General features: G+C 38.9%; 1 protein-coding gene across 2 annotated transcripts in view; it reads right to left on the reverse strand.

Annotated features, from left to right (window-relative positions):
- The window catches only part of cep350 (centrosomal protein 350), a 37748-nt gene extending 26045 nt beyond the window's left edge, over positions 1-11703 (reverse strand). For both annotated transcript variants that reach the window (XM_037769178.1, XM_037769177.1), the window contains exons 1-9: positions 11311-11703; positions 6566-6651; positions 6380-6423; positions 6098-6206; positions 5848-6013; positions 3946-4601; positions 3665-3778; positions 3017-3145; positions 761-880 (exon numbers count right to left, since the gene is read on the reverse strand). In XM_037769178.1, coding sequence (XP_037625106.1) covers positions 761-880; positions 3017-3145; positions 3665-3778; positions 3946-4601; positions 5848-6013; positions 6098-6206; positions 6380-6423; positions 6566-6647 — 1420 coding nt within the window. In that variant the 5' untranslated portion in view covers positions 6648-6651; positions 11311-11703. The remainder of the gene's footprint in view (positions 1-760; positions 881-3016; positions 3146-3664; positions 3779-3945; positions 4602-5847; positions 6014-6097; positions 6207-6379; positions 6424-6565; positions 6652-11310) is intronic.
- Between the last annotated feature and the right edge of the window lie 842 nt (positions 11704-12545).

Genomic DNA, 12545 nt, shown 5'->3' on the forward strand with positions numbered 1-12545 from the left:
CCAGAGTACATGCCGCCTAGACGGAGGGTGGGGGCAACCTCTGGAAATCAGGCCATGTCTAATTGTGCAGCCAACCAGAACAGCCAGTCAATCTCTATTCCTTCCGGTCAGTGGTACCCAGTACAGATGCAGCTAGCAAAGACAGAGGTGGGTGCAGATAGTGTGTGTGTGTGTGTGAGACAGAGTTTATGGCTGTGTGTGACCAACAGCAGCCAAAGACTCTTTATTTATTGATATTCTTTGACAGGCGCTGTTGTCAGTCTGTGGGTCCCAGACATGTAAAACCTCTATAACAAACTAGAGATACATATTTTATAACATCCTCCAATTACATGGATATACTCCATTACAGGTAATAGTACCCAGTGCAGAAATGTATGTGTAATTTTAGAGGTGAAAGTTCGATAGCAACATGAGAAAACAGATAAACGTAAAATGAGGACACAGGATGTCTGAAAGAAGGTGGAAGGTAGACGAGTTAAAGAGGGAAACCTAATTCACACTTTGGTTTGCATGCATGCATGCAAATTATGCAGAGGACATTTTTGACATCAAGCTGACACATTTTGAGGGTCTCTAGTAGAAAGCTAATCACCTTTCTATCTATGTACTTTCTACTGTCTTTCTACCTCTTGACATGCTGGTTAATGACAGTATGTCAATCTGAGTGAGACCAAGCGGGGCCAGCTGTTGGTATCATGAAATGGGCTAACATAGTAATATAAGATAGGGGTGTAGCGGCACGTATAGAAGGTCCCACCTGTTCTGCTCAGTTTGTCGGCTGGCTGGGGTCTGTCCTCCTCCCGGGGCACCTTGGGAACTGGACCTAGTACCATCTTTACCAGCTTCTGGCCCTCCCTCCAGGACGCAGGGCTAATCACTACAGCGAAATAGTTGAACATTATCACCTTAGATGCTTCCAGTGAAGGGCATTGTAATTCAATACAGTTCATATTGACCTCGTGGAACATGGTTGCATGTGTAAGCACATACATGTAGACATGCCACCACCGGAGCAGACTCACTTGAACATAAATATACACATATATTAGAGAGCGGAAAAGACACAAGAAGAAAACATTTGATAGACAAGGTGTCTATCTGTTCAAAATGTAATTTAAAGGGAGATTTGTTAAGTATTTAAGACTCTTATCAACATGGGAGTGGGCAAAAAGGCTTGCTTTATGCAAATGCATGTATATATTTATTCTTGAAAATCAATGAACACAAAATAATGACAAATATTGTCCAGAAACCCTCTCAGGTACTGCATTTAGCATAAAAAAATATGCTCAAATCATAACATGGTAAACTCAAGCTGTCAGTGTGCTGACTTGACTAACACTTGCCCCAAAGTGCATGTGATTATCATAAAGTGGGCATGTCTGTAAAGGGGAGACTCGTGGGTACCCATATAACCCATTTTCATTCACATATCTTGAGGTCAGAGATCAAGGGACCACTTTGAAAATGGCCATGACAGTTTTTCCTTGCTAAAGTTTAGCGTAACTTCGTAGCATTATCTAGCCTTCTTCACGACAAGCTAATATGACATGGTTGGTACCAATGGATTCTTAAGTTTTCTAGTTTTGTATGATGCGAAACGTTATAACGATTTTGCGTTAATGCGTTATTATCGCGTTAACTTTGACAGCCCAGAAAAAACACACTGAAGTTGCTTTGTGGGAGAGGTGATGAAACAAAAGAACTTGTTTTTGTAGTTTGTCCAAATCCCCCCCGAAGTACATTTTCCCCCTTTCCCCTAGTAACCATCTGGCAGATACATGTGTTTTTATTTCACACTGCTATCCCTGCCAATCTCTGCTGCTCAGAGTTCTGCCACCAGCCCACTGGAAAATTACATTTCCACAACAGCAATGCCTCTTTACGTGGGCTAATCTCTAGAGCTCTTTTCACTATGACTGCATTCTACTGAAGAGCAGTTCCTGGTAATGAAGCTGTACATCCACTAACCAAGCAGCTGTTTGTACTGGGTGGATGAGCAACTGAACCTGGCCAGATTTCAGAGGGCTATTTATAGTGCTGTGCCAGCACGAAACAGAGAACAGCCAGACTTTAGAGACAACACAAAAGTTGGAAGAAACCCAAGTAGAGTCAGCTTTCAGGATATCCAGATTTCATTTTTTGGTATTGTACTCAGGCTCTGAAATTAAGTTTTTCCTCACCTGCCGCTGTGGCAGCCGGTCATTAAACAGTTCTAATGGGAACTCAATTTTTTTTGTCTGCCACTTCTGAAATCTATGTAGGACACGTTATAAACCCAGAGTCAGTGGTACCAGACAGTAGTAATATAGAATATATAAGGTAACCTTAATCCCTGACTATTTTTAACTTAAAAATTGCTTTAAGAAAAAAAAATTCTTCATACAGGTAAAACATGTCTGCCAGTGGCAGGTGAGGAGACCTGAAATTTGTACCCAGGTTATAGCAGCAGTATGTGGCTATGATTCTTCTATGTGGGTGTCTGTATGCTGCACAAACATGCATGTCACAAATACTGAACATTTCTTCAGGGATTAGAGTCTTAACATGGCTTTAGAAGCCAACAATGTATCTGGTTCATGTACTGGAACACACGCATGCCTGGTATGGGACAACTGAGTAAATGGAAAGAAAACACTGAATACTGTAGTCTGAACACTTGTTTCTGCAGTCTGTCTGAGGAATGTACGACATTATCACATAATTTAGATTCAAATGAGAGAATTCATGATTATTTGAGGTTTAGCTTATTGCATGTAAGCAAAGTTGGCGCTTTATAAGACTGTATCACTCTCATTGTGGCACAGACACAAGAGCAGCAAAGCCAGTTGAGAAAAACCTTTTAAGCACACCAATAGTTCAACACTGGAGGCTCCTGGTTTTGGTCCGTATGCACCGACCCATGATAAAAAACCTGCCAGATTGTTCCACATACTTAGCTTTCCTACTGTCACTAATTAAAAGTAGATCAGAGGGTAAGTTGGCCCTCTCACATAAAAGAGGATTATCATACCTGGTTTTGCATTTAGATCAGAGGAAGGGGCAGCTCTGTGGACCTTCCTGACTGGTTTGGGAGGCCTCCTCTCTTTGGACCTGTCTGTTCTCTGTTCCTTCTGCTGCTGATGTCTGGATCTGGTGCTCTCTGTACGCAGATGACACAAGCAGAAGATAAGTAACACAAAATGACAAATGTTTCTTAATTAAACAAAAAGTTGTCAGTTGGCTGAAAAACAAGCCCTGTGCCCGGGGTCAAAAATCTCTGATGTTGTAAACCAAAGATCATGTTTGTTTATGTAACACTCCTCTATGGAAAACAGCTCATACACTATTTTTTGTGCATCTCACAGATCAATACAACTCCATGCCATGCATTCATGTGCAATCATTAGTTTGTTAAAGCGTTTTTTCAGACCGCTCTCTTTACTCCACGCCATAGGGGCTTATAACCTGGATTAAAGATCACAAACATACAAGCCCCAAGCATGTCAGAGATCACCAATCACTGCCTTTTTCAACATAAAACTCAGATGACAATCGCCGCTACAAGCCCAGGTCAAAACATAAATAAATTAAAACAATCTGTGACATCCTGACCATATCAGAAAATGTTACAAATAAGGAATGATAGCAACAAGAAGAAATGTTTGTGTCCTATGCTTACCAGCAAACTGTCGTGACAGGTCTCTGTATATTTCTCTGCTGAGGTTATGAAACTCCTCTTCCTTCCAAACCTTCCCATCGGGAGTCCGGATCTTTGTTTCAGTACTGTTGAAACCTGAGAGCGAAAGGATTGAAGTTGTAAGCTGTAGTATCCTGTTTCCTACTATACGGCTAAAATCTGTATTTCCAAAACATCAAGCTATTCATTATCTTTATATGTAAAAAAAAAAGTCAAACAAGCGAGAAAGTTAAAGTTTGTGCTATATCCTACACTGATGGTACCTTTGTATATAGGTGCAGGCGGTGCAGCTGCTACTTTCCGTACTTTGGCTGTGGGCATGTTGCTAGTACCAGCATTGTTACTCCCCACAGCTGCTATAATGGGATGCTCCAGATTACCCAGCAGTTTCTCTCTCTCTGCAGCCTCCTCCAGATGTTGCCTCTGCCTTCGAATACGCTCTTTGAGCTTCTCCAGCTTATCGTCAGGCTGATGTCGCCTGAGGTTCTCCAACCGCTGGGAAGCTGAGCCAGGGCTGGTGGAGGGAGTGCTCTCCCCTCGGCGTGTGGAGCCTGGGGCTAGACATGGGCTTGACTCTTGGCCGTCCATGCCAAGTTGTGCTTTTGGAGTGTTTCCTTCCTCAGCTCCCTCCCATGCAGGGACTCTCACACCTGTGAGATATGACTGGTTTCCAGTAGTCCTCAGGGTGTCCAGGGCTGGCTGGTCATTGAGGTAGCGGACCTCCGTGCTCCCCAGAGCCGAGGAGTGTGTGCTGTCCAGGTCCCTGTCTGTCTGTTTGTCCCTGGTGTCTCTCTGGTAGACCAGCTGGCTGAGCAGAGGATCTGAGGGAGGCAGCGAGGATGGGTACGAAGACCCTGGCGCTGAATGCAGACTGTAGGCTTCCAGCTGAGAGGAGGGATGTGGTGGAGGGGTGGCCTCCCTGTACACAAACCAGATTACATGGGATCAGGAGGATCAAGATTTACTGTTAATTTACCACTCACTGGGTGTACAGAAAAACACATGTATGGGTGGTCAAAGGGAATAGAAGGAGGGAGTGACACTCAAGATGTCACTTAAGTTCAATGATGAAAACTATTGAAAATGTATAACCAGAATGAAAAGAAAATCAAGAATTTTAAAATTCTGGTACACTTCCACCGAACTAACTGACTGACATGTTTGCAGAAAATGATTACTGGTGGCTCTCTAAGTAGAATATCAAAAAGTGATCTGAATATCATGTAGTATTGTGTGCATTTGTTGGTAATAGCAAAACATAAACAACAACTTCTGACAGTTCATTTCCAAGACTTGTTATCTTGCTTAAAGCTGCAATAACTGATTGTTTGGCCTCTTGGGGGCAGCGGAAACAAGTTTTAAATACATTGACCTTTCATCACCTTTTACGTTGATAAGGCAAACTTGTCAGCAAACAGTTGCTTTTTTTTATACATACAGCAAACACAGAGCAGCATTATCACTCGTTTGTCGTGTTAAGTTGTGGTTCTGGACATGTAAGTCCAATATTTATTTTCCTTTAGCTCTGCATTTGGTCTCTATCAAATCTAGAGAACATATTCACATTTAAAATCCAGTAATTCTGACAATACTAGAGAAAAGACTTACGGTTTTACATTATCACTGCAAACAGCAGAGCCCTGAGCTACTGAAGTACCTGTGAGCCATTTAGCTACGAGTTATTCAGAGGAGATGTCAAGAACACATGGTCTCTGAATGGAAGTCTTGTAGAGTGAAGAGCGTTGGGGGACTGACTGTTATTTAGGTGAAAGAGCTCTCCTGGTGTATCAAGTTAAAACAATGAGCTGACGCAATAACTACGATGAAAATATCACAGCTCATTTGGGGAATAAACACCATCTTATTCTGTTGTCATACAGCATACAAACTATAGATTATGACTAGCTTGGTATCATTTTAATACCATTTAAAATAGTAATATCAATAAAATTGTTTTGACATGCATGTGCAATAAAAGCTTTATGCTTTTAGGTATAGTTCTAGTTTTGTTTTTTATAGAAGACTTGAAAAACGATTTCCAATGTGAGGTGACAGATATCCAGTCCTGAGTATGACAGCACACCCTCAAATCCAAATACAGTAATGTACCTAGAGAGAAGTGGCTAACAGTGTTTTATTAATGCATTTTAAAGCAGTATTTCTACCTGTAGGAGGCAAGCGGTTCCCTGAACTCCACACTTGTGTTCCTGCGGACGTTGCTGTCCTGGGTGGCGTTTCTCAGTGGACTGCGTGAGCTGCTCTTTTCTGGACTCTGCTGACTTCGTCCTCTACGCTTTGAAGACCCTCCACTCTCATTAGCTTGTTGTCCATCTGTGACAGAGACAGCAATGTTAAAATAGTTATAGTTAAAGTGTAGAATTTAACTCATCATAATGACATTTTGAAATATCTCACCCCTACAGCGGACCGTCCTGGAGGATTTCTTTTTTGGGGGGTCCATGACAGAGTCCAGGAGAACCCCTGTCCCTGGAGCTGCCTCTAGACGGTTTTCTATATGCCGCAACTACAGAGGGAGAATACACACGTCAGACTCTTTGGGTTATGTGACGATGAAAGGTAGTCATCTTCACCATCATTAGATGTTACAGACTGTATTTCATTAGTTTTATGAAATGGAAATTATTTCTGAGAGGCAAACAAAGTCATTCAGCAGAAAAGTGTTCCAGGTGTACTTACAGCAGCTTTGGACTGAGACAAACTTTTCCATGCAGTTGTCAGCTCTGATGAAGAGGAAGAGAATGAAAATATATTATAACCCTAACCCTAAACAACTCATATGACCGATCTTTCATTTTAAATAAAGTGATTGTGAGAACATTATATCGACACTAATACAACTGAACTGCAATTTTTTCTACACACCTGTGCCAATATTGTGATCGGTAAGCTGCTGAGCAGAGCTTTTAGACACTTCAGTCCTCCTGCTGCTCCTCATCTCTCTCATTCACCTGAAGCCAAGGTTAGACAGAGGAAAATAATGAAAACCAGAAGAGCGAAGGTAAAAGTGGCATAAATGAACTCTCATACTGCATAACTTATAAACAGTCTGGAGACAAAGGCAGTAACATTTCAGCAATCAGGCGGATAAAACCAAAAACTGAAAGACATAGCCTAGAGAAACAAAATGCATCAAGCACTTAAAAACAAGAAAACGACAGAGAGAAACATGCCTTAGAGACAACCGTCTAGATGGCAAGCTGTTATCCATGTGAACAAATTAAAGTACATGTAAGATACTATTTGCACTGTGAAGCATAATTAGTTCCTAGTACAACATGCAATCATTATGACAGCTTGTTGACAGTAGATTAATGTCACCCTGCCATTTAAAACCGGTTCTACAACAGCACATTCCTCACAAGTTTTCCATGTGGGTAGGTAAGCAGAACCCAAGTTTGTCACATGTCAGCCATGAGATGTTTACTTAAAACACCTGTTCATCTTTAAGACTACAATAAGAAAGGATCCAGGGCTATTTTACTGGGTTTGCCCTCTAAAGAAATTTCTTTCTCCAGCAATCATTACAAATTGCTGGACAAACTTCTGCTCTTTGCTCGTAAATGCATCGTGCTAAAATAGGTTAAAGACACTCCACCCACAGTAACATTCTGGTACAGGGAGATATTCAACGTACTGCCACATGAAAGGATGAGTGCAGCCCTTAGGGGTAACGAGGGCTCATTTATTAAGATCTGGAACCCCCGTCCTAGACTATTTACCATCAGAGCTCAAACACACCAGGCCAGTACCATTCAGGGTGGAAGCAAATTATGCCTAATGCCACGTAAAACATAAAATATATTTCTATGATCATCCTTTTCCAGAGTCTGAGGACAATATACTTTACTCTATTAGATATTAGATATTATTCCTATTGTTGTCTTTTCTTTTATATTTATTTTTACAGTCACATTTAACCACTGTATGTTATTTTTTATCAAATGTCCCTTTTCATCTGTTTTTATAATTCATTTATTTGTATTTATTGGTTTTGGGGGAGGGGGGGGTTGACTGTATCTTATAACTGTTGAACATAACATTGTTGTGAGCCTTTTGTTCTGAAAATAATAAAAATATGTTGAAAAAAAAACAAAAAACACCTGTTCAGCGAGAATACAGGTGTCTGGTCCTACCTAGGTGCTATTCAATGACAAAATTATTAACAGTTGTGTTATAATTATGGAAAAACTCCCTGAGACAGTAGTGGGTCAATTTGTTGACAACTTTGCCACTTAAATCTAGGACATTACGAGTGTTTTGCACTCATATTTAACAACCTTTGAGTCATAAGGAGTTCTTCAGAAGTCATGCCTTTACTCATAACAATCACGTGACACACCCCTAAGGCGATCACGACAGGACAGAGAATAAACAGGAAGAAAACTAAATTCATCAGTTTCTACATTAGCAGAATTTCTTGGTAACAGCCCTCCCTTTACTAAACCAGACTAGTAGTCTGGTTCTTTTCCTGTTATCTAAATCCAGATGGGACTGAATCCAAAACGTATGGTTGGAGAGCCAAGAAAAACTAAAACTATATACCGTTAAACTGTATAAGTTAGTAAATTCATACAAGGAAGGGTTTCAGGTTAACAATCGAGATAAGCTGACGTCAGCTACTTTCCGCAAAAGTTGTGACTTTGAAATGAAAGTGCACACGCCAGCATTACATGAAACACTTCTCTGTTCAAAGCTCTGTTAACGACTAGTAATCAATGTTTGTGAGAGAAACTTACAACCGCTTATTCACTTAAATTAACAACCAAAAATCTAATGTTACAAGCTTTGATCAAGGACTTCAGTCCTGTATTGCTGTGAGAGTGAAACCATCCAAATCAGTCATTTAGAGCTCATAACGTTTGTTAACGAAAGTATTTTTTAAATTACAAACTGGTCGGAATGAAGGTGAACCCATCAGCGACCTATCAGGACAATTATAAACGATGTCAGCCCGAGCTTTAAGTGACAAAAACACCAATTTCCCAGGTGGAAAGCAAGTGATTTCCACTAATACAAATACAACCCATGTAAAAATCCAAGTGAGGAGCATATTTTCTTCTACTCGTGCCACTGAAGCGTTGCTCCGCAGTATCGGCTCAGTGCTGCCACCTATGGGTGGACGCTCCACTATATATACACTCATGTAAGGACATTACATTGTTGCACTACAGCTTCTCACAACTACTGTCATCACTATGCAAAAGACTGCTTCAGTCACTTTTCTTTGTATTCTACATGTTCGAAATACATTTTGAAATTAAATGAAATAAATTGTGTTTGTATTGCTTTACATCCACCTGGTGGTCGCCTATTTGTTCGCGGATAGGTCGCTGAGAAGTTTAGCTCTCATTCAGCGACTTCACTTTTGTGTCACTTTCGTGCAATGTAAATACTGCAAATCTACTGTTACGGATATGTGCAATAACATATGCTGATCACTGTGCAATAATTATATAATTATCTGGCGGACACGGTGCAATAATCTGGCAAAATTGTAATCTGGCAAAATTGTCATCTCATCAATATATATATTGTATTTTTATATTTTATATTGTATAATGTTATATTGCACTATCTATTATTTTATTGTATTATCTTTTCATTAGCACCTATGGGGTTGTCACAATCTAATTTCGTTGTACTACACAATGACAATAAAGGGCTTGAATCTTGAAAAAATAAATAAATATATATATATATATTTTCAACATTATTTTGTAAAAACTTGGAGAGCCTGAAATAGGTGGTTTCACACTGATACTAAATCCCCCATCTAAATCCCCACATCAGGAAGTCCCTGAGGGTCATTAAGGACAACACCCCCCCCCACAACAGCCTGTTCTCCCTCCTGTCCTCTGGTAGAAGATACAGGACCTCCAGGACTCTCACCAGCAGACTGATGAACTTAATTTGCCTTGTACAAAGTATTTCTTATATATGTACATTCATATAATAATTGTAATATAACTTATTATTTTAATGGAGCTTCCCAGCAAAAAGCATTTCACACGATTGTAATTGTATAACCGGCGTGACAATAAACATCTTAAATCTTGAATCACAGGAGAGAAATGACCTAGTGTCAAGGCTATGACTAAAACCAGTACTGAGTACTCACCCATCCACTCAAGATAACACAATCCCATCATTAATCTAGTTTCGGGTGTGAACTAAAAGACATGGCATTACTAATATTTTCTAATAATCTAATTATTCTCAAAACAACCTCAACTTTTTAAACAACCATTTCTTTTCCTTTATAGTCCAAAAATTATGTCTGCAACTCATGCTAACATCACTTTTAAATAGATAATTCATACGACACCTTCTCACACAAAAATATATCTTATACTGTATATGTTCTTAATATGCCTTTGTACAAAGTATTTCCTTTTATTAATGTAATATAACTTATTATTTTTAATGGAGCTTCCCAGCAAAAAGCATTGAATCTTGAATCAGAGGCGAGAGATGACCTGTGTCAAGGCTACGACTTAAACCAGTAATTAGTACTCACCCATCCACTCAAGATAACACAATCATCATTAATCTAGTTTCGGGTGTGAACTAAAAGACATGGCATTACTAATGTTTTCTAATAATTTAATTATTGTGTATATACTGTATATGTTCTTAATTTGCCTAGTACAAAGTATTTCTTATATATGTACATTCATACTTCCTGATATGTATGTTTTTAATATGCCTTGTACAATGTATTTCTTTTTATAATTGTCTATAACTTATTACATATATATATAATAAGTTATATTATATATATATATTATATATATAATATATATAATATATATATATTATATTTATAATATAAGTTTTATATATATATATATATATATTAATCAGAGGCGAGAATTGACCTGTGTCAAGGCTACGACTAAAACCAGTAATTAGTACTCAACCATCCACTCAAGATAACACAATCATCATTAATCTAGTTTCGGGTGTGAACTAAAAGACATGGCATTACTAATGTTTTCTAATAATCTAATTATTGTGTATATACTGTATATGTTCTTAATTTGCCTTGTACAAAGTATTTCTTATATATGTACATTCATACTTCCTGATATGTATGTTTTTAATATGCCTTGTACAATGTATTTCCTTTTATAATTGTCTATAACTTATTATATATATACATATATATATATATAATAAGTTATATTACACATATATATATATATAATAAGTTTTATATATATATATATTAATCAGAGGCGAGAATTGACCTGTGTCAAGGCTACGACTAAAACCAGTAGTTACTCACTCAGATAACACAATCCCATCATTAATCTAGTTTCGGGTGTGAACTAAAAGACATGGCACTACTATTGTTTTCTAATAAACCTACTTATTCTCAAAACAACCTCAACTTTTAAAAACAACCATTTCTTTTAGTTTATAGTCCAAAACTTATGTCTGCAACTCAAACTAACATCAGACTTTCAAGATGACTTATTTCGAAATGTTTCCAGGAACTAGTCGGAGCCGCTTCACTCGATAGAGAGAGTTGACGTTAACTGCTAGCTGACAGCAAAGTGGTGACTTAACTTAGCTCAACACCTCTGAAGAGACACAACACGTACCTTAAAGGAGACAATCCGACGTGTCTAGATGTCCACATTCATGCTGAACGTCCTCATGATGAGAAAACAAACTAACTTCTTCTTTAGTTTCGTCTCCAGCTGTCTTGTTTGCTAACGTTAGCTTTAGCTTTAGCCGGCTAGCTAACGTTAGCAAACCAGTGTTAGCTAACAGTTGTGCTAACTAAGCTAGCAACTTTTCCTAGCGACATGCACCCATTGTTGTTGTTGTCTCAGTGTTTAGTCCGGGTAACCCAGTGTAATCCAGGTCAGCTGTGAGATTGGTGGTAAAGAGAGAAGAAGAGGTTAGCGCTAGCCGCCTCTGAGGTTGTCCTTTTCCCGGGTTACTGTGTTGATGTTTCTCAACTGTGGAAACTGAGTGAGTATCCAAGACGGGTAAGGTAACCGAGGCCGAAATATCGCGAGATTTGGAATAGTGATGTGTCGGTCGCGAACGTGCCGGTTCAAAGAGCCGGCTCTTTTAACCCTCCTGTTACCTTCAAATTTACTAACATCTTTTATCCTTGGGGTCAATTTGACCCCAGCAATTTAAACCTCCAGAAAATGATTATAATTCAAATTGTTACCCGAGTTTATGTGTCAGGTACTTTATGTTTGTTTGTTGACTACCTAAATAGCCCTTTAAATAAAATCAATATCTTCACGGGAACCATATTTTGCCGCCCCCAAAACGTGGGGAAATATCAAGGTTTTCGCGAGAATGATGTTTCCCCTCCCCCATGTCATGTGAACTATCAGTGGTTCTCGCACTACTACAGTTATGGTTATGTTAGGTTAGGGCCCTAAAGCTTTTTGAAGATTATAAAGTTGCATGTTATAGTGACCTCAATATCATCCAAAACAAATGTGTGTAAAATGTTGATATTTTTTATATGTTTTATACAGCTAAAACAGTCTGGGGTCAAATTGACCCCAAAGAACACCGATGCGTACAGCATGTATACAGGACATTGAAAACATATTATCATTTTAATTTTATGTTTACCCAGTTGTCCCAATTAAATTAGGAAAAGTCATTCAATATGAAGCAAAAAAAATGATGTGGTCAATCATTTATTAGATGTTAAACATTGAATGGGGTCAAATTGACCCCAAAGATAATAGGAGGGTTAAGTGAACGATAAGAGCCGGCTCCCGTCTTTACTTAAAGGGACTATTTGTAACTTTCAGAATTGCTGCTTAACAGTGACACCTGTGGCCGTGAAATCAACGAAAGT

The sequence above is a fragment of the Sebastes umbrosus genome, chromosome 5 (assembly GCF_015220745.1).
Source record: "Sebastes umbrosus isolate fSebUmb1 chromosome 5, fSebUmb1.pri, whole genome shotgun sequence".
In the NCBI taxonomy this organism is placed as follows: Eukaryota; Metazoa; Chordata; class Actinopteri; order Perciformes; family Sebastidae; genus Sebastes; species Sebastes umbrosus.